This window comes from Equus przewalskii, chromosome 8, assembly GCF_037783145.1.
Source record: "Equus przewalskii isolate Varuska chromosome 8, EquPr2, whole genome shotgun sequence".
NCBI classification, from domain to species: Eukaryota; Metazoa; Chordata; class Mammalia; order Perissodactyla; family Equidae; genus Equus; species Equus przewalskii.
In genome coordinates this window covers 51,005,197-51,027,111 of record NC_091838.1, presented here as the reverse complement: position 1 = coordinate 51,027,111, position 21,915 = coordinate 51,005,197, and the positions used below count along the sequence as shown (strand labels likewise).

Sequence of the window (21,915 nt, the reverse complement as noted above, 5' to 3'; positions counted from 1 at the left end):
ATTTTTACATCTTAAACAACATTTTCAGATATCAAAGTGTTACATGATTATAGAAAATTGGGAAAAAATGATAGGAAAGTAGAAAGGAGAAATATTACCCATAATGTCCTACTCAGTGACAGCCAATGTTTTGCTGTGTTGCCCTTATGCTTTTTAATCTGCTTTATTTACATAATTGAGAGTGTATCATGCATGTGTGTATGAGAGTGTGTGTCTACCTATATATATAAAATTTTGTAGCCTGCTGTTTTCAGTTAGAGTACACACACTTTCTGTTATCACAGACTCATCATTAACAAAGTTAATGGGAGAGCATTCCACTGACACCCCCCATTTCCAGATGGGGAGCTGCTATTTCTGTCCATTAAGTTGTCAGCCCACTGGCATCATTTCCCTTCTCTCATCAGGATTCCAGAAGAATCAACAAGAGGGGTTAGAACGCTGTTGGGGAGGGACATTCCCTCCCTTTCTCAAGATTATCTGTGTGTGCTCCAAGGCCCTGGGAGGTGGTGCTTGGTTTCTGTCTGTTCCTTGGCCATTCTGCGATTCCTAGCATGGAGAGATTCACAGTTCTATACTGAGAAGGCAGGTCTTTGTAGCAACAGACTATTGTCTGTTGTCCACATCTGAAAGGCCTTATCAGCCAGCTGATTCTCAAGGCATTTTTATACGTAAAGCTAGTAAAAACGTTAACAAAAACATGTTTTGGGGGCCACCCATGGCACAGCAGTTAAGTTCACACACTTGGCTTCAGAGGCCTGGGGTTCACCAGTTCAGATCCCGGGTGCGGACCTACACACCCGTACTTTGTGTACGCTCTTCAAGCCGTGCTTTGGCAGCGGTCCCACATATAAAATAGAGGAAGATGGGCACAGATGTTAGCTCAGGGCTAATCTCCCACACACACACACAAAACTGACTAAAAAATAAACAAAAAACAAAAACATGTTCTTCATGAGCTTAGCATCTTAAGCAGAAAACAACGTGGTCAGAGATATTAAGGTCAAAGATTTAGCAAATATTAAATTCAGGTCGAACATTAAATAGTATTCAGAAAGGGGCAAAGTTGCAAAAGTTATTCCAAAATTGGTGGGTTGGATCCAGGAGACAACAGTTCCCACCCAAGAGACAGATGAGGCTCCCTAAAAGGGAAGCTCACGGGTATAGAGAGAAACGTGAGCATGAGAGTATTGGCCTGAGTTCTGAAAGGAGGGCATTGTGGAGTTATTTTGGCCTCTTTTCTAGAGTCTTCACAATAATTCCCAAGGCAATGTTGGCGGAGTTTCTGGTTTGGGGAAATAAGGACAAAGAATCTTTTGTAAATGCTGGTCGTATCATACATTACACTTGAAAAACACCTTGTTAATACTGTTAAGTAACATTTATTTTATCAAGCACCTGCTGTGTACCAGGCCCTGTACTAAGCTGCACGTTGTCTTCCAACGATCCCAGGTGCCGTTACCCACTTTCTGCAGTTGAGGAAACTGAAACTTAAGTCACTTGCCTAAGGTCACACACCTGCTCAGCGACTGAGTGGCTCTTCAAATTCAGTACTGCCCGCCATCGCTAGAGCTCTTACCTTTCTGAAATGACTATTAAAAAAATGTCTAGTGTTTAGATTTGTCAGAGTGGCAAGTGATGGATGAAAAAGCTGTATAAGTTGCATGCTAATGTAGATGTCCCTTCTCAAAGACAGAGTCATCCTGAAGAAATACCTTCCCAATACTGGAGGCAGTGAAGGTCATCAAAATAAATACACATCACAGGGACGAGGTTTGTGAGGCATTTGTACATGCATTTATAGCCACATCGTCTCTAAGGGTCCAGAAATGGGTACCATAAAGTAGAGTGATGTATTATATTTTCAGGAGATGGGCCCCCCAAATTAGACCAATAGCTGTTTGCTTTGTGCATCCACCAGGCTGAGCATTTATAATATCTGACAAATAGAAAGGATACACTTTGTGGTATTCTATTTACTGTATTGATCATTAGATTGTGATGGAACCCACTTTCAAAAATGAAATATAGGTCAACCAAAGGTTACATATTTCGTAAATCTAATTCATGTCAGAGGTTGGTTTAAAGCCTATAATTGATTTACTTAATTACAGGTAAAAGCTTTCTACCTGATGTAACTAATGGAAATAATGTTCTACTGTAAGGAAATCATATTTCACTCTGTTGGTCTATGCTAGTGGTAGAGTGGTCTTCCAATAATTCAATATCTGTGTGGAAAGACAAAGGGATTTTTTTATTCAAATGGATATTGTGAATTAGATAAACTTGAAGGAATTATGACTTGGCTTTTCCTATATCCTGTGATAAGAGAATGAATTATAAGAGCTGGGCCAGTTTTCAAATATATATATATTTATGTTCAGACATATATGCAGCTTGGAGTGAGTGGACTCACATTAAAAACTTGGCAGCATCTGTAGCTGGCAGAAGGATCTTTTTTTTTTTTTTTTTTAAATTGGGAAAACAGGCAGAACACTTTTTTTGGTAAAGGACAAAAAGTCCTCAAAATTATCAAGACAGGAAATTCATACTTTGCTCTGGAACTTTCTGGGAAGATGACATCAAGGTGATTACTTATCATCAGGCGGTGGAAGATGTATGATTAAGCACACATTTACGGTTGTATTTATAGAGCTTCCTCGCCTTGTGGAAGAGCTGTGCTTCAGAAAACTTGATTGCAAACCAAATCCCTTTTTCGGGTGCTTGCCAGAGTCCCCGGCTGGGCCTCAGACATCATGTGCACCGGCTGTGTGACCTTGGGCAAGTCACTTCCTCTCTCTGGGTCATCAGCATTTCCTTATGTGTGAAACAATGTAATGATTAGAATAATTTCAGTTAAAAAATATTTTTAAAAGTAGTGAAAGCAATATATATTCATCTTCCAGGACAATGCTGGGGCGTTTATAGTCACTCAATATGTATTAGTGGAATGAGGAAACTGCTTTTTTTAAAAAAGGAAAATACAGAAAAGCATAACGAAAAATAATATTTAAATCACCTATAATTTTAACATTTTGCTTCCTATCCTTTCAGATTTTTCTTTTTTTGCGGCGGAGGGGGGAGGCGGTGTGATGTAAAAATGTTTGTTCCTTCTACCAAGTTGTGCACACTCTTTCATGAGCCTTGCTCATGGGACGTTTCCCCACGACTTTAACTATGGTTGGAGAAGGTGGTTTCCGTGGCCCCATTATCCTCTCCAAGGCAGAGGTGCAGATTCTTTCTCTCTGGTCCTGGAATCTCTTAGGCATCAGGCTTCCATTTCTGTCTGTCTGGGGACATCGTAACCTGGATGTTCCAGAAGCGCCTCAAACTCAGCGTGTTCCAAGCCAAATTTATCTTTCCTTCCAAGTGCACGACCCATTTTTCATCCTCTGTTTCCCAAACTGTTAACAGCTCCACTCTCATCTTCTCTCTGTTGGACATTTTGGTGGTTTCCAGTTTTGTTTTTTGGTTTCTGCTTTTGGTTTTTTTCGCATGTACGACAATATTGTGGCATAAATCAACCATTCCAGATTCTTGATGATTGACTTAGAAATCCCCCCTCAGAGGGAAATGCCTGGGCCAATGAGTGTTAGATCCATCGTACAGGAGTTGAATGCCTACATCCAGATTGCTCTTCAATTTAAGCTTCCACCAGCAATGCATTATAGTTCCCATTTCACTGCCTCCTAGCTAATTTTGGATGTTGACTTGAAAAAACAAAGTATGCCAATTTAACAGGAAAAACATAGAACGTAATGTTTTTAAATGAGCATTTCTCTAATTGCTACTGAGGCTGAGCTTTGAATGCTCTTGTTGTGTTAATAGCTTGTGTGTTCAACTCTAACAGTTTATAATTCTGTGATTTCCTTCAGTGGCTATTTAGTGATTACAAAGTCAGTCTTTGCACTAATCAGAGGAAGGAAAAACCATCTCAAAGATCGATTTGAAACCACTTGATGTTAAATAGGTTTTGGCCCTACTGAAGGTGTTATGTGTTAAGAATCCTTTCACCATACTTTACCGAATCTAGGACTTGCCTTCTTTCAGTTTTCATACTTGAATTCTCAATGCTTTTCACTCCCACTACTTGTTTTCTCCCTCATTTGTCTAAATTGAGTGTTTTCAGTGTCTGACAGTAGTCTGGAAATCCAGGTTTCCTTAATGATGCTGTCAAAGAAGAAGAACTTTTCCTTTAACCTCTTAGGTTTAGTTCTGAGGGCCTGCAAATTAAACTGATGAAAGACAAATTAACAAAAGAAAAGATAGATTTTTTAAATTCACATACATTCATGCAAGTTCACAGAAAAATGTGACTCAAGGAGGTGCTTAGAATTTGGGGCTTGTGTAACCACCTTAACAGAGGAAGGGGAGGAGAAGGACACTTATGGAAAAACAAATGACTTCTTAACAGGAGAGGGAGTAGAAAGGGCACTTATGAGAAAAGGCAAACGGATCCTTAGGAGAAAAGATAAGAGGTATGAGAGGTTGATGACAAGGTCTATTTAGGTGTGCTGCAGGCTTCTAGTCTCGGGTGATTAGAGTCATCTTCCTGGAAGGGGATTTATGACAACGGAATTCTTCAGGGAGGCTCTGCTTTTGGGCAGGGAAAGAAGTTCAGACAAAAAAGCCTATTCTCAAGTGCCTTCAGCTCAAAATGATTTCTCTGTCACAGTGGCATATTCTAGACCCTGTCACTGCTGTCTAATATGGAATAACCCTAAGCTAAGGATTTTTCAAGTTGATGGTTAGGTTTCATTAATTCAGTCCACAAATATTTCTTGGAAACCCCCTAAGTGCCAGGCATTGTGTTTGGCATTATAGTGACACAAACTGTGGTCTTTGTTTTCAATGGCAGACAAACTAGAGGCATGTGGGTCGCTCATTTATCTTTGCTTTAACACTAAGTTATATGAGGTGGACTTTTGAACTTACAGACTTCACCTTGACGAATTGTGACTGTTCTTTAGTGGACACTGGAAGCCTGGCATTTTCCCCTTTGCAGTCACCAGTCACCATGGCTTGCATCACCAAGCTGGATGTCCGAGAAGGCTGTTTGGCTGATAAGTGAGGTTTGGCAACTGCCTGTCATTTACTCTTCAGCCTCACTTTCTGCTCTGCTTTTCCTATGCCAAGTAACAAGTTGAGGGAATTTTCAGGATGTTTCTTTGCATCTAATAGAGAAATTGCTTATTATAGTGATAGTCATTAGCTCCTGAGCCCTGAGGGTCTGTTTACCCATGAAAGCAAAGACCTTAAAAATTAGCTTAAAATAAGCAAAATGTTATCTTTTTTTAAAACAAGAAATTATTTGAGGCATAGATATAGAAATAGACTGATTCTGTTTTGTTAAATGTGTTAACACTGATTAGGTAATGGGCTCAGGATGAAACTGAGCATTCAGCTTTTCGATGCACTCAGAGTCTACACTGCGTATTAACATTTTCATAGAAGGATCTACGAAGCTACATGGCCAGGGCTAGCAATATTTTTGAGAAATGAAATCTCACATTAACATGCGACTTGCACAACTTTCCCATTTTGCTATTGGAAAAGTGAACCATCATAATTATTCTGTCTCATAACTTCTAGGAGAAATTTATTGGTCTCTCTCTTCCTTTCTCCTTAAACGTTTAAAGAATATTTATGTACCAGGCACTATAACAGGCACAGAACATACAGAGATGAAACTACATCAGTTAAATCAGAATCTCTGGAGGGTGGGATAAAGGTTCCCTAGACGATGCTGTTGTGCAGCCAGAGTTAAGAATCTAGGCAGAGGAGAGGGCTGGGAGGGAAGAGCGTGGGTGACCTGTCTGTCCGAGGTGGAGAAACTCAGAGCTCTCCAAAGAGAGGGCCACACAGTGTCACTAGAGTGAGGTGAGTGAGCAGGGAGGGAGACGACTCAATAGAAAGCTGGGGAGGTTGCTAAAGTTCAGATCATGCAAGGCTTTATAGGCTGTGGAATAATTGTTTTTTCTTCATCCTAAGAGCAAAGGGAAGTCAGTGAAAGATTGAAAGAGCCTAGCTTGGATAGGAACGAGGTGACAAGAAAGAGGCTACTGCTCTACTCCAGTCAGAAGATGAAGGTGACACTGAGCGGTGGAGGCATGGATGCAGGAAGTGAAGAGACTCATGGAGTATCTAAGAGGTCGCCTTGGGGCGCCGGTGGGAGAATATTGCTGATGGACCGATTTAAGGATGTAGGGAAGAAGAGAAATAGATGTCAAGGGTGACTCTTGAGTCTGTGGTTTGCACAGTTGGATGGATAATGGTGTGATTACTAATCCAAAGTTGGGGAGGCAAGGCGACGAGCGTGGAGAGGCAGTGTGGAGGACATCTTTACAAAATGAATGTGCTTCTGGAGTTGGAACATGGACTGGAATCATGAAGTTTGTTTTCATAAGTCTTAGTGACTATGAGAAAGCCAAAATTTCAGCCAAGAGTTTCTCTCCCTAAGGTCAAATGTGCTGTTGGATTTCTTTTTGTTTTACTTCGGTTGAGCAGGTCCTGTGATTGATTTTAGTGAAACAAAGTCACTTGTTCCAGGATGAGCTTAGAAATGAAAATTCAGTAACTCCATAAAAAGGAAGAAAATGCTTGGGATGCTTTCAATAATGATTTACAATCTGGTAAACTCTTAAATAAAATCACGTGTTGTGTAATATTATGACCCCACTGTTGGTGAGAGTTTAATCTCAATTTGTGTTCTATCACATTTGCACCTGAGACAGCGCATGCTCTCCTGCCCCCAAAAGAGGCTTTTAGATAAATTGAATGGTTTTCAAGGGAGAACAGCCAAAGTAATTAGGAGCTGAAAGAATTGATTTATGAGCCAAGATTAGAAAAGGTAAATGCATTTTGTTTGTCTAACTGACAAATAAAAGTGGAGCGAAGTCCGTCAGCAGTAAAAACAAAGGAAACGATTAGATTTCGTATAGAAATATGAAAGAAATTTTCACCTTTTACTGGTTCTCCCTCCCATCCCTAACCTCCCTTCATTCTTCAAATGTTAGGTAAATCCTGATGAACATTTCGTAAAGCGAATCTAGAAGCATCTGTTGTTAAAAGCAATTAAATGAATACTAAAAATGTCTAAGGTGGGTTAGGCATGTGATGTTCTCATCACTTGGTTTGCTGGTTACAGTTGATTATCCCATGGGTAATAGGTGTGTGGAGGTGAAGAAACACTATTATAGGGGCCTTCCTTGTTAACTCTTTTAGGGGCATATTATTTTAATAGCAATTGTCACAAGGATGAACGTCAAGGGAGCTTAATAAAACTGCATTTCATTCATGAATTTACAATTCAGAGTTTGATGATGCTTGTTGTGTTTTGTATGGCTTTTGGTTTCCTAAATGCTTGCTTCATTTTACCAACCTATGCATTGCTTCAAGTAATGATTCACTGATGACCTGGGGCAACAGGCTGGAAATCAAGCTGGAGATCATATTAAATGGAAGATGGATAAGGAGGAATGGCCTGCCTGAGAATGAGGGCCAGAGTAGGCTGAATGTAAGACCTCCTACTCAAAGTATATATCTTCCTCCTTGTTACCAATGAGAATTTACCAGCTGTGTGATCTTGGAGAGTCATTTGACATCTCTGAGCCTCAGTATTCTCAACTATAAAATAAGAAAAGAAATTCCTGCCTCTCAGGTCTGTAGCAAGGCTTAATTAAATGAGCTAATGTGTATAGGATGCTTAATCCAGGACTGGGCATTTGAACAAGCTCCTCTTTCAAGAAGCGAATACCTCCCCGGAGGAGCAAGTCTCCTTCACACCTTGGGGGGTCCACTCTAGTTGGGATCACAGATCTGCAGCTCTGGCACATGCTCCCTGGATCCAGTGGAAAGAAGGGAACATTTCAGGTCTTGAAATAATATTTGGGGATTTGAGGTAACTTCAGGGAGCGAAAGGGCCCTGGGTAACTAGGAAGACCAGAAGAGGCAGGGCAAAGAAAGAGGTTCAGAGCAGGCTGGGGTACAGACGGTGCCTGGCAGCCAGTGGCCATTCTCTGGGGTGGCGACCAGGATCCCTGCAGCAAGTGGCTAATGCCCCAGTGGTTTAGAAAAAGGCAGATTCTATTTTTCACCCATTTGCCCACCCTGGGCCAGGCTGTCCTCTCCCATTGACTACAGTTTCTCTAAATTTGTTCCCATCTTGAGAGTGTGGAGAGAGAGGAAGAGTGGGGAGGAGAAACAGAAGAAGAAAGAAAGAAAAGTGGCTGCTCCCTCCTCTCCCTTTCCTGCTCCTGCTGAATTAGGGAGGTGGAGCGTTTGTGATAAATCCTTATTCAGGAGCTTTCAAATTGTGACCCAGGAATTGCAATCTGCTGTCATTTTAGAAGATGACCCTTTTGCCATCCCATTCTTCAGTCTAGTAAGAAGGCCACCAAAAGTCTGTGGAGGTAATTGATTAGTATATGCAAGTGTTTGTATCATATATATGTAAAATGTTTTTTTCTTCTTATAAAAGTTACACTTTGTTATAGAAAATTTAGCAAATATTGAAAATAAAATTTGAGAGGAAAATTAAAACAGTGTACAATCGTGCTATCCAGAAACAGCCACCGTAAATGTTTCATTTTGGCTCAGTACTGTTTTGTTTTCATGCTAAGTGTTGGCATGTTCTGGAACATGTTACTATGGCTCACGTTCTCATGTCTCACTTCTTTCTCCCTGGTCATTTCCACCAACCTCAAGACCCCTCTGGCATCCTCTCCAAGGGGACTGCCACATCGTTCTCCTGTCCTCGATTGCTCTTCAGCATCGGGTCTGCCTGTCTTTCTGTCTGCAAATACACAGCGTGGACATGTGCCCAAGCGCCTCCCACTCAGGATGTTCCACACTGAGCTCACGCTCCCTTTAAACACCAGACCTACTCTGCTCCTTTGTCCCCTCATCTGCCACCCTCTTCGTCAAAATCAGCTCATGGAGGATTCCCATCGCCCCTGCAGCCAACCAGCCACTGCCCTGCCTTCCTCCTCTGGGAACCATCGCTTTGCACCGTCCCCGGTCATCTTCATTCTGCCCTTTACCACTTTCTGCTGAGCTGCTGGCTCTCCCTCATGGGCCCCTTCCTCCTATGAGCTTTCCTGGTGCTGTTGGCTGTTCCTAAAAGCACCAGCTCTGAAGCCCAGTGACCTGGTCCCAGTCCTGCCTTTGTCACTGTGAGACTTTGGGCAAGTTGTTTGATGGAAATTTATTTCAAACGACTTGTTGGCTATTACGAACAACGCTGCTCCAAATATTTTTGTACAGGTTTTTGTGTGGACATGTTTTAATTTCTCCTCTACCTGGGAGTGGAGCTGCTGGGTCATATGGTAACTCTACATTTAACTTTCTGAGGAGCTGCCAAACTGTTTTCCAAAGTGGCTGCACCGTTTTATTTATATTTCCACCAGCAGTGTGTCTAGTTTCCCCACAGCCTGCATGTTTTACACTTTTAATATGCAAAGAATGGAAAGAATAGTTCTTTATGCTTGATTTTCTAGTTCAGTAGACACTAAAAAAGCACTTTCTTCTAACACTTTAACAGGACTTTCAATTAGAAAAATGCCCTTCGTCCTCCAGGGATGTCTGTGGACTTGGGAAGAAACTTTAGGAAGGAAGAAAGTGGGAAGATTAAAGTGCGTTCAAATAAAAGTACCGCACCTGAGGAATTTGCTCTAGTATTGTCGTTACACCAATAGGAATCCCTTAAGAAATGCAAATCTGTATTGTTTTGCCATGAATAAAGCGATGTTATCTAAAGGTAGAGACAAAGGACAGGATCCTGTACAGAAAGTGAGATTTTTGAGAGCAAAAAGAATTGGAATGGGGTCAAGTGACTTAAGGAAAAATAAAAATCTTTTGAAGTGAGCAAGAAACAGGAGGTAGAACAGAGCTGGTGTACACGTGGGACATGGGAGCACTCGGGGTGTCTGAGGGGCTGTGCGGGGAGAAAGATGGGGTGCAGTTGGAGGGACCTGGGAGAGAGGCTGGTGCCACACCTTTCTGTGTTGTGACATGACCGTGTTTCTGGTGGTGAGATGAAACAATGGACGAAAGTGGGAAAATGCCTAACTCTAAAACAGTGGTGCAATGGCTCATGGCACCTTATGAGCTGAAGCTTGTAAAGCACTTACCATGAGTCAAACACTGTATGAAGTGCTTTATATGCGTCACCTCAATTTCATCCTCCCAACAACTCTATGGTTTAGGTACAATTATTGGCCTCATTTTACAGATAAGGAATCAAAGGCACACAGAGATTAAGAAATTTCTATCTTCCCTACCATGTTCATTGCAGGATTATTCACAATAGCCCAGACATCATGGAAACAACCTGAGTATCCATGGACAGATGAATGGGTAAAGAAAATGTGTATATTTATAATGGAATACTATTCAGCCATGAGAAAGAAGGAAATCCTGCCTTTTGTGACAACATGGATGGAACTTGAGGACATTGTGCTAAGTGAAATAAGCCAGATAGAGAAAGATAAATACTGTATGATGTCACTTATACGTGAAATCTAAAAAGGCCCAACTCAGAGAAACAAAGAGTAGAATGGTGGTTGCCAGGGGCTGGGGGTTGGGGAAATGGGGCCATCTTGGTCAAAAGGTACAGACTTCCAGTTGGAAGATGAATAAGTTCTGGGGATCTAACGTAAGGCATGGCGAGTATAGTTAACAATGCTGTATTGTATACTTGAAAGCTGCTAAGAGAGTAGATCTTAAATGTTCTCACCATAAAAAAGAAATGGTAATTATGTGAGGTGGTGGAGGTGTTAACTAATGCTACAGTGGTAATCATTTTGCAATATAGAAGTGTACCAGATCAACACGTTGTACGCCTTAAACTCACACTATAAGTCAATTATACCTCAATAAAGCTGGGGGAAAAAAATAAAAGCACTCTTTTATTTTTGTGCTCAGGAAAACTGAAAATTCACATGTTAAAAAAAAGAGAAAGAAAGAAATTGCTCAGAGTACCACAGCTGCTAAATGCTGAATCTGAGTTCGTGCCTGGAGCCAGCGAGCCTCTGGGGTGGGTGCCGTGGACCACTGCGCGCCGCACCTTCCTGCCCGCGTTTGTCTCCTTCACCTACATTGTTTGAATACAACAGTTAAAAGCACGCTAACCACCTTGTTATCTTAGTTTAAATAAAATCGATTTCAATAATTAGTCAAAGACACTTGATTCAGCGATGTAATTTTTAAATTAGCCGTAATGTAACGTAACCGACTGTGCCAAGGAGGATGTAAGAGTTGAGGCAGAGCGCGCAGGGACTCGTAGGTCACCTGGTGAAAGTTACGCTTCCTTCCAGAGGCAGTGAGAAGCACTCGGTTTTAAGCTTTGGCATCAAGGCGTCACATTTGTGCTTTGGAATATCTCTCTAGTTGTAATGCGGGGTGTGTATTGGAGGGAGTGGGAACAAAACTGGAGACATGAAGATCAAGCTGAGAGTTCAGAAGAGTCTGAACTAAGACCAGAGCAGTGGGGATGGAGTTGGGGGGACAGACGGGAATAAAGGAAAGATTAACGGGTCACCAGTCGGTTGTGGGGAATGAAGGCGAGGTGGGAGTCATGTCTCTCCCAGGACTATGTGTCAATCACAGGGTAGTTGGGGAACACTTCAGCAAGACTGATTCTAATGAAATGGGATTTTACAACCATGAATACAGTTTCTTTAAGAAGAAAAATTTTTTACTCTTCTCCGTTTTTCCATTTTGGCTTTTCCTTCGAGTCCTCACTGTTTTCTTTGGGTCAAAGCCATTTTCGTTTCATCAGACATGCCATTCTTTTTACAGAAGCAATTCCAGCAGTTTCAGTACTTCAAACTTTAATTTATGGAAAGTCTATTCACGTCCCTCTGGGTCTTTTAAACAGGCAGCATCTTTGTGCAATTTCCCGGACCCATGGAGTTTGCCCAAGTGCTTGCAAATGCGTATTGTTCGAGGAGGTAAATGGCTTAACCAGAAAAATGATGGCTGACCTGTTGAAACCCTCTTGTGATTCCAGGCTGCCCTGGCAGGAGGCACCACCATGATCATTGATTTTGCCATTCCTCAGAAAGGCGGCTCCCTCCTCGAGGCCTTCGAGACCTGGCGAAGCTGGGCTGATCCCAAAGTCTGCTGCGACTACAGCCTTCACGTGGCGGTGACGTGGTGGAGTGACCAGGTGAAGCGCCTGGGGGTCCAATTTCTCCATTAGTCCCCCAGTGCTTGCTCTGCATGAGATCAAGAAACTGGTGATGTCAAAACATAAGAAGCTGGTGATGTTGGTTGCTTCCTGGATGACTGGAAGTCAGAATTGGAGGGAAGCAATTCCGTTGCATTTTCTTTTGTACCTTTTGAACTTTGACTCTTGTGAAGTATTATCAATTTTAAACACTAAAATTTAAAAAGGATCGTATAAAGATAATGGGAGAAATCCTTTATATTCATTCACAGTAGCCTGTCCTAATATTTAGTTCATGAATTGTAAATACTTTAAATGTAATTTTAAAAAGTACTGATGGCCCTTTTTCTCAACTTCAACAACTTCAGACTCTTTTGAATAGTATTTTTCTTCAGATTAGAACTTGCATTAGAAATGTTTCCCACCTGGAGAGAAACCAAGGAAGGGGAACACTGGGAACAATTTCAAGATCTTCTCCTGCTGTATCTTAACCTGGTGCTCTTCCTACACTGCTCTGCTGATGTCAACATCTGGTCAGATCATTTCACAAGAGAGCTTAACCAATAACCTTCCGTGTCCACTAAGTACTTAGGCCATGGCAGAAATAATAACATGATTCAGATAGAAAAGACAGTTTCGAGAGATGTTAAAATATATGTTCATTTCTCCCCATAAAAATGTGTATGTGTACTCTGGAAGAAATTTTTACTTGTGATTTAAATCAACATGTCTTTCTACATTGAGCTTAATTCAGAAATCTTTTTACCAGAAAAAGTTCACAAGAGTGACTTTATTTGAAGTTACCATGCAACTTACGCCCCCACTTCCACCTAAAAATTGGGCTTTACACACCAAGTTAATATAAAACAAATAATTGATCTTTGACAGAGAGTTCAGCAAACAACAGAGAGTTCAGCAAACAACAGCAAGGTTTATAGTCCACAGCTGAAGTTAATTTTTCTCCAAAATGCCATTCTAAGTGGTGCGTCTGATCTCTTTTGTGCTTTTAGCATCTTCCTGCCTCCTTCCATCCTTCTCTCCCTCCCTTCCTGCCTTCCCTTTTTCCTCCCTGTCTTATTTTATAAGATAGAGCAAAGGTGATGCTGTTTTCCCTTACCAGTGTTTCTCACACTTTAATGTGCAAATAGTCACCTGGTGAATAGTGTTAAAATATAGATTATGTTCAGTAATTGTATTATTTTGCTGGGGCTGCTGTAACAAAGAACCATAAACTGCGAGGCTTAAAATAGAAATTTATTGTCTCACAGTTCTGGAGGCTAGAAGTCCAAGATCAAATTTCGGCAGGCTGGTTCCTTCTGAGGGCCGTGGGGAAGAATCTGTTCCATGCCTCTCACCAGCTTCTGGTGGTTTGCTGGTGGTCTTTGGTGCTCCTTGGCTTGTAGAAGCATCATCTCAATCTCTGCCTCCATCTTCACATGACGTTCTCCCTGTGTGCATTTTGTGTCCAAATTTCTCTTTGTTGTCAACACCAATCATATTGGATTATGGCCTACCCTAATGCCCTCATCTTAATTACCTCTGCAATGCCCCATTTCTAAATAAAGGTCGCTTTTGGTAGTGGGGGTTAGGACTTCAACATATGAATTTAGAGGGGGACACAAGTCAACCCATAACTGTAGGTCTGGGCCAGGGCCTGAGACTCTGCATTTCTGGCAAGCTCCCAGGTGATGCTGATGCTGCTGGTTCGGGTACCACACTTTGGAGTGGCAAGGCTTAAGCTACTGTGCCTGAGAGTAGTGTAATGAGGGTGACAGGGATGATTCATGAGGTCACCTTCAGAAAGGCTCTTCTATGCAGACAGTAATAGGCATTTCATTTGAACAATGCAGATCATAATCCCCTTTGGGAAGCCCATTGTGTGAATATGTTAACAATGTTTAAAGCATTTTTTTTGGACTATAAAAATAATATATCCATGATAGAAAACTTGAAATTATAGAAAAGCAAAAAAAAAAAAAATTACCATATCAAGTTCTGCCCTTGCTGTCGTCACTTAACATATCTTAGAGCTCATTCCATCATTTCCACAATGGCCACTATCAATATTTTGGTGATTTTTCATTCCTTTTTCTCTATATTTTCATTCGTTCATTCAGCAAATAGTCATTATGTGGCCACTGTGCAGCAGGCACAGTTCTGGGACATAGCAGTGGACAAACCAGACAAAGCCCCTACTCTTATGGGGCTGAAATCCTAGTGGTGGGGCAGGCCATCAACAAGTAAATATGTAACACGCCAGGTGATAGTAAGGGAATAGCAGTGATGGAAGTAAGTAACATGTAATATTGTCATTTTTAACTTTTGCTGATTCAGTACAAAAAAATTGCATTGTTTCATTTTGCACTTTTTGATCGGTAGGAAGGTTAACATTTTTTCATATTTATTAGTCATTTGCGTTTATTGTTTGAATTGTTGGTAAGATTCTTCACCTGGAATGTTAGTGTCTTCTTATCAAGTTGAAGGAGCTTTTATCAACTAAGAGCAATAATCTTTATTTTCTTTTTTTGAGGAAGATTAGTCCTGAGCTAACATTTGCCACTAATCCTCCTCTTTTTGCTGAGGAAGACTGGCCCTGAGCTAACATCCATGCCCATCTTCCTCTACTTTATATGTGGGATGCCTACCACAGCATGGCTTGCCAAGTCATGCCATGTCCACACCCGGGATCTAAACCGGCGAACCCTGGGCTGCCAAAATGGAACAGGCGCACTTAACCGCTGCTATCTATCTATCTATCTATCTATCTATCTATCTATCTATTATATATCTATATATATATAGTTGCTGTTGTTGTTATATAATTTTGTGTTATATTTTTGTATATGTTTTATTTGTGTGTGTGTGTTCATTTGAACTTACAGAAGTTCAAACAATCTTATATGGTCAAATCTTCTGAGTTTTCCTTTGAAGTTTTTAGTCTTTAATGAGACTAGAATTAGACCCGCAAGAGCAATTACTGAGCTAGTTTTGATCTTAACTTGTCCTTTACCATTGGCATGATATTTCAATCTATAATAAGCAATATATGTTTGGTTTTCGTCCACATTTCTGGCACAGAGCTCCTAAAACCCTTGGAATTTCCTAAGTGATGAGAGCAACAAAAGTATCTTTTGTTATGTTAATGAGGTGACTTTTGGATCCCACCTAAGGATAGAACCAACCATATGATTAGAGGATTGGAACTTTCAGTCCCACCCCCAACCTCCAGGGAGTGAAGAGGGGCTAGAGGTTGAGTCAGTCACCAATGGCCAATAACTTAATCAATCATGCCTGTGTAATGAATCCTCCACAAAACCCAGAAAGGATTGGGTTCAGAAAGCTTCCAAGTGGGTGGAGATTTGGGGAAGGTGGCAGGGTGAAGAGAGCAGGGAAACTCCATGCCCTTCCCACATACCTTGCCCTATGCATCTCTTCCATCTGGATGTTCATCTGTATCCTTAGTTATATCCTTTTATAGTAAACTGGTAATCCAGTGAGTAAAATATGTCTCTGAGTTCTGTGAGCCACCCTAGCAAATTAATCAAACCCGAGGAGAGGGTCATTGGGACCTCCAATCTGTAGCATTCAGTCAGAAGCACAGGTCATTACCTGGTTTTGCAACTGGCATCTGAAAGGGCAGAGGGGAGGTGGTGGGCATTGGGGTGGGGAGTGTAGTCTGATAGGACTGAACCCTTAGCCTGTGGAAACTGAAGCTGTATCCGGATAGATGGTGTCAGAAATGAGTTGAATTGTAGGATACACAGCTGGTGTCTGGAGAATCCTTTGGTGGTATGGGGACTCTCCCCCTGTCACGCACACACACGTTGGATTTGGTGACCAGAACATTTTAGTTGGCAACCCTGAAGCCTCTTGAGGATTTCCACTGGTCCGCAGTCTCTCACCTACTAGGAGATGCCACTGGGTCAAGCTACATCTTCTACTTCCGACATCTAAGAACTCATCCTGTGGGTTTCAGATTTGAGCCCAAACCTTTACCTCACTTTAGCTTGGATTCCTTCTAGAGACATGATTGCTTCTGTTGCTGCCAAATGAATTTGTTTTCATTTCCTAGAATAATTTCTTCACATCAGGAGACAGGTGCTGAGAATTTTGTATCTAAGTATAGAAATGAAGTACTTTGGAGAAAACTATTAACTCTTCATGATTTAAAAGTATCCTAGCAGTAACAATTCATCAGATGAAATGGGGTCTAACCTGGGGGAAAAAAATCAAGACCTTAATTGCATTTTTCTGGAACTAAACTGATGTCCTTATTTTACTTGATTCCTTTCTGAATGCAACATTTTGGAGAATACTGAAATTATCCTTAAATTAAAGAGTGACATTTTGGTGTGGCGGTTCTTCGCTTTTAGGTTAAAGAAGAAATGAAAATCCTGACCCGAGATAAAGGTGTGAACTCTTTCAAGATGTTTATGGCCTACAAAGATCTGTACATGCTGAAGGACGTGGAGCTGTACACGGCCTTCTCTCAGTGCAAGGAAATTGGAGCAGTTGCTCAGGTCCATGCGGAAAATGGAGACCTGATTGCAGAGGTAAGCATTTGCATTCCACAGCTCTTGCAGAGAGGAAACAGCCACAACTTAAGGTGAAGATGATTGCCTCCAAGTGGGTAAACTCATTTAATGCATTGGAAGAACAGAAATCTAGAAAGCAATTTTCTGTGACTTGGAACCACCTGACTTGGTTTCCTTGATTCCCTGCTCTGAGTTTTATCCATACGGTGTATGCATTTGAATGACCATTTCCCTTTTTCAAACCAGCTATTAGACCTCAAACGTGTTTTATTATAAAAACACAAATATTTTTCTTTGTGTACCCAGCACATTTTTTTTTAGTAGCTCAGGCTGCTGGCTCAGAATGCCAATGTATGGACATCAGCCGAATCTGATGACTTAAGCAGTGTATCAGGTAGCTGTAGAAAGCCCCACTCTTTTCAGAAACTGGGTATTAAAATGTGCTCTGGAGGGATCTGTATATTTATTTCTCATGTTAGTTCTGTTATTAATGCCCAAAGGGTACACCAGCTGCAAGATTTAAAGAGCTGTCTCTTACCCTTTCTAGTAGCTGATTTTTTCTGTCCCTAGGCTTAGTCCCCATTATAGTCAGTGAGATTGAGGCTCAGTGGCCAGGAGGCGGTGGGGGATAATGAGGAGGGAGCATGAGCTGGAATCTCAAACAGACCAGGGTTTAAACTTGACTCTTCCACTTCCTGGCCCTGTGATACTGGCAGGTCATTTGAACACACTGAGTCTTGACTCCTTGCATTTTTTATAAGGAAGAAATACCATTTTGAAGAGGGCAAATAACTGGTCTAATATCATTCAGTGGGTTGGGGAGACTATGATTTGGTAAAAAGTAGAACTAACTACGTAATATAATCCCATGAGTCACTTCAACAGGGATCTAATATTGGGGACTAGAATATTTTGTTTGTTCTGAACCAATGTCTTAACATGGACACCACTTTTCAAAGAATAGGATTAGAACTAATCATATCTTTTTCACTTTTTCAATAAAAATAATTTAATTGTGAAATATGCATATGAAAAATTAACATGTACTATCAGAGTATCAAAATCACTTTTACCAAATATACATGCTGTGGCAAAGCTTTTTATTTTAATTTAATGATTTATTTATCTATTTTGCTGAGGAAGATGCTACCTGAGCTAATGTCTATTGCCAATCTTCCTCTATTTTGCATGTAGGTTGCTGCCATAGCGTGGCCACCAATGAATGGTGTAGGTCTGTGCCCGGGAACCAAACCCAGGCCACCAAAGCAGAGCACACCAAACTTAACCACTAGGCAGCAGGGCTGGCCCCACACACTGTGTCTACACAGATCTGAAAGCCTGGCAGTGTATTTATTTTACAATAAAATAATGGCATTTCTCATTAGTAAACTTTCTTGCCTGTGTATATGTTCCTGCTGCCTTTTTAGGGAGCAAAGAAGATGTTGTCATTGGGGATAACAGGCCCTGAGGGCCACGAGCTGTGCCGCCCTGAAGCGGTGGAGGCAGAGGCCACGCTGAGAGCCATCACCATAGCCAGCGCTGTGAACTGCCCTCTCTACATCGTACACGTGATGAGCAAGTCTGCGGCAAAGGTGATCGCGGATGCGAGGAGAGATGGTAATTCCTGAGCGCTAACCTCCCTGTTAACTCAGGATTAGCTAAGGAGTGAGGTAGAGTAATGCACCCTCTGCTTTTGCTTATGAGAAAGTTGCACATGAATTTCCACAACTTTTCTCCCTCCCTTCTTGTTAGCATCCTTTCTGTTTTCGTTCATCGTGCATGTCTATTTTTGTCCTCCTTTTTGCTCGTCTTCATGACTGCTTCTCTCCTTCAGGTTATTTCTTCACTGTCCTTGGAACCTCAAGACATTTCCTGCATCCAAGAGTCTCCCTCTTGAACACCACGAGCAGCCCACTTTTTAATCTGATGGCTAAATGTGGAGTCTCCAGTTTCCTTTAAAAAGGCTTCCTTGTGTCTTAGGCATCTCCTCTATCCCTCCAGAACCTGGATCAGGATGGGGCAGGGCACATGGCAGGTGCTCAACTAATTTCTTTTGAGTTGAGTTGATTTGTCCAATAGCAACTTGGGTGTTGGTGCAATGGAAGCAGTTATCCAGATAGTGTTTTCATGACAATTATTTTAAGGTTTTACAACCAAAGTTATTTTTGTCCCAAATTGCCTAATTGCCTCAGTTACTTGGTTCAATTTAATATGTAAATAGTCACCTTAAAAGAAAGAGAAAAGCTTCTACTTTTGATAAGAATTGGGCAGAGAAATAATTTCATTCATCTGCAAGTATTGATAACGGAAGGACAACAAACAAATAAGGTGAATTTAATGCAATGACTTTAGACCCACCTGGGATCTGCTGGTAGTTTTTACTGTCTCACTTTTAGGAACCTGAATAATTGGAAATAGTCTTGTAAATCTTCCTGGCTGTTCGTTTGTTTGTTTAAACTGAAACTAGCTGCATTTTCATAATATGGATTATAAACACTATGAAAATAGTTTTATAATGCCTATAATTGACACTAAAATAAATTTTTTCTGAATTGCTTCTTGTTGCATGAAAGTTCAATATGGACTTTGTGCAAGCTGAATGCATTTTTAAAATGTAATCCATAAATATCTTATGTTAAGAGTAAACTCAGTGTCACACAGGTGTTAATAAGGTCTTTACCAATCATTTCTGGTTGCCTTTCCCCCCCACATATAACATCAATTTCAGAACATGAAAAAGAGCACAGCACTTCAAAAAGAAATTACTGCAATTTTTAAATTACAGTATTAGGTTTTTGCCACCAGCTGGCGCTGTTGCTAACTCTGTGAAATTGGTCCTATAATTACTTGCTTTATTGGTCATGTACCATGTCCTACAGCCTGTCAATCAGGTCCATAATGTCAGAATATGATTTAAGGAAAAGCAAAATCAGCAGAAATGAGCAATCAACCCACCAGCAAACTACGATTTTGACAGTTCTGGCAGGAAACAGTTTCCTGATCTTGGGTATTTATTTTGCATGAGGATAAAATTCCATTTGGAGCAAAGTAAAAAGCTGGGGGAGGTTTTAGAATGTAAATCATAGGCAGAAAACTATTAAACTTAAGTATGGACATTTTACTTTTATTTTAAAACTTTATTTTATTTTTTTGAATATGTAAAACATTTACGTTATCCAGAAGTCAAGATTATATGTTTAAAAAATGTGTTCTCAGAGAAGTCTTATTCCTTCCCTAGCTCCTGCATTCCACATCCATACATAATTATTTTTATTAATTTATTTTTTGCCTATATATATAGTGTTTCTCTTTACAAAAACAGAATATATGTATATTCTTACTTCTCTTTCCTACACGAAAGGTAAAATACATAGTGTTCTGTATCTTGCTTTTTTTCTACTTGAAAATATGTCCTAAAGGTTGGCTCATATTAGGTGTAGAGTTTCTTCATTCTTTTCTACAGAGTGTGCCATTGTATTTGCTCAACTAGTCCCCTACTGATGGACATTTGGGTTGTTTCCAATCTTTAGCTGTTACAAATAAAACAGTAGTGATGGCCTTACGCACATGCTACTTCATATGTGGAAGGTGTATTTGTTTTCAATTGCGGCTGTAATAAATTATTGCAAATTTAGTGGCTTAAAACAACACAAATTTATTATCTTATAGTTCTGGAAGTCAGAGGCTGACACAGGTCTCACTGGGATAAAACCAAGGTGCCGGCAGGGCTGTGTTCCTTTCTGGAGGCTCTAGTGCGAATCCTTTTCCTTGCCTTTTCCAGCTTCTGGAGACCAACCACACTCCCTGGCTCATGTCCCCATTCTCCATCTTCAAAGCCAGCAACGGCGAGTTGAGAACTTTGCAGTATTCTGCTCTCCTCTTCCACCTTTCTCTTCTCCTTTAAGAACCCTGGGCTTACATTGAGCCCACCTGATTAATCCAGGATAATCACCTGTCTCAAGTCCTTGATTTAATCACATCTGTGAAGCCCTTTTGCCATGTAGGGTCACATAGTGCCAGGTTAAGGGGATTAGGATATGGACATCTTTGGGGCGCCATTATTCTGCCTACCACAAAAGGGTATCCTCAGGGTAGGGTCCTAGAAGTGGGCTGGCTGGTTCAAAGGGTGGATGCATAGATCCTGTCTGGATATTGCTAACTTTCCTTCCAAAGGGATTATAAATTTGGAGTATTTAAAATGTCACCCAAATGTTCTGATGGAGTCAGACTTACTGTCATGACACTTGCGAAAATACTGTAATGCACAATTGTCAAAGAGGCAGCAGAGCTCCGGAATAAATTAGCATAAGAGATTTCCCACCCCGGCCTGTGACCCAGCAGGAACGGAAGGAGCAGGGGAGGACCGGTCGTGAACGGTGCCCAGCTGTTCACATGCTGACCACATCAGCTACCCCAAGGACAGGGCCCTGAGGAGTACAGAGTGACAAGACCTGGTGGGTCACGCTAATGTTTTACAGAAGATTCATCTACTCTATCTGCACTCATTCATTATCTAACATAATTTCTGAATATAAAAGAGCAATACAAATCTGTTAATTTTTATCTTGTTTAAATAAGAAACAATTCAGCCTTACAGATTTATAATACGAATATTTCCAATCTTTAAACACCTTTGCCGGCCAGTTCTATCATTGAGGGTCTTGCTGTTTAGAATGGGATCCCAAGAATGCAGCCTCAACATCCCCTGAGAGCTCGTAGAACTGCAAACCCCTGGATCCCATCCAGACCCACGGACCCCATCCCAGAGCCACTGAATCAGAGTGTGCGCTTGTAACTAGAACCCCAGCTGACTCACAGGCATATTAAAGTTTGAGAGTCACTGCTCCCCGAGGCACAAAAGATAGCCAATTATTCATTGTCTTTATTGTAGTGGCCTAGAAATACAATGCTGTTAAGTTTTATTTTATTGTTGAATTACCAACTCTACACCCAGAAGAGAGCAACATGAGGGTTAGTGATTATAACAAGATTGTCCAGGGCTTAATATGTGCCGGGCACATGTTTTAATATATCTTATCTCACTTTGGGTTTTATTATGCACTATCTCATCAATGCATTTTAGTATACATTATCTTTTTAAATTGTCATAACCAAGGCTTCAAGATAAATCGTATCACTGTTTTGTGACTGACGAAATTGAGGCTTGGGGAAGTTTGGTAAATTAAGCCCAAGATCACTTTACTAGTAAGT

The 21,915-nt window shown here is 41.0% G+C and overlaps 1 protein-coding gene across 3 annotated transcripts in view; it reads left to right on the top strand.

Moving 5' to 3' along the window:
• The window catches only part of DPYS (dihydropyrimidinase), a 76,393-nt gene that overhangs the window by 1,898 nt on the left and 52,580 nt on the right, over positions 1–21,915 (top strand). For all 3 annotated transcript variants that reach the window (XM_070630796.1, XM_070630797.1, XM_070630795.1), the window contains exons 2-4: positions 12,011–12,169; positions 16,543–16,722; positions 18,132–18,321. In XM_070630796.1, coding sequence (XP_070486897.1) covers positions 12,011–12,169; positions 16,543–16,722; positions 18,132–18,321 — 529 coding nt within the window. The remainder of the gene's footprint in view (positions 1–12,010; positions 12,170–16,542; positions 16,723–18,131; positions 18,322–21,915) is intronic.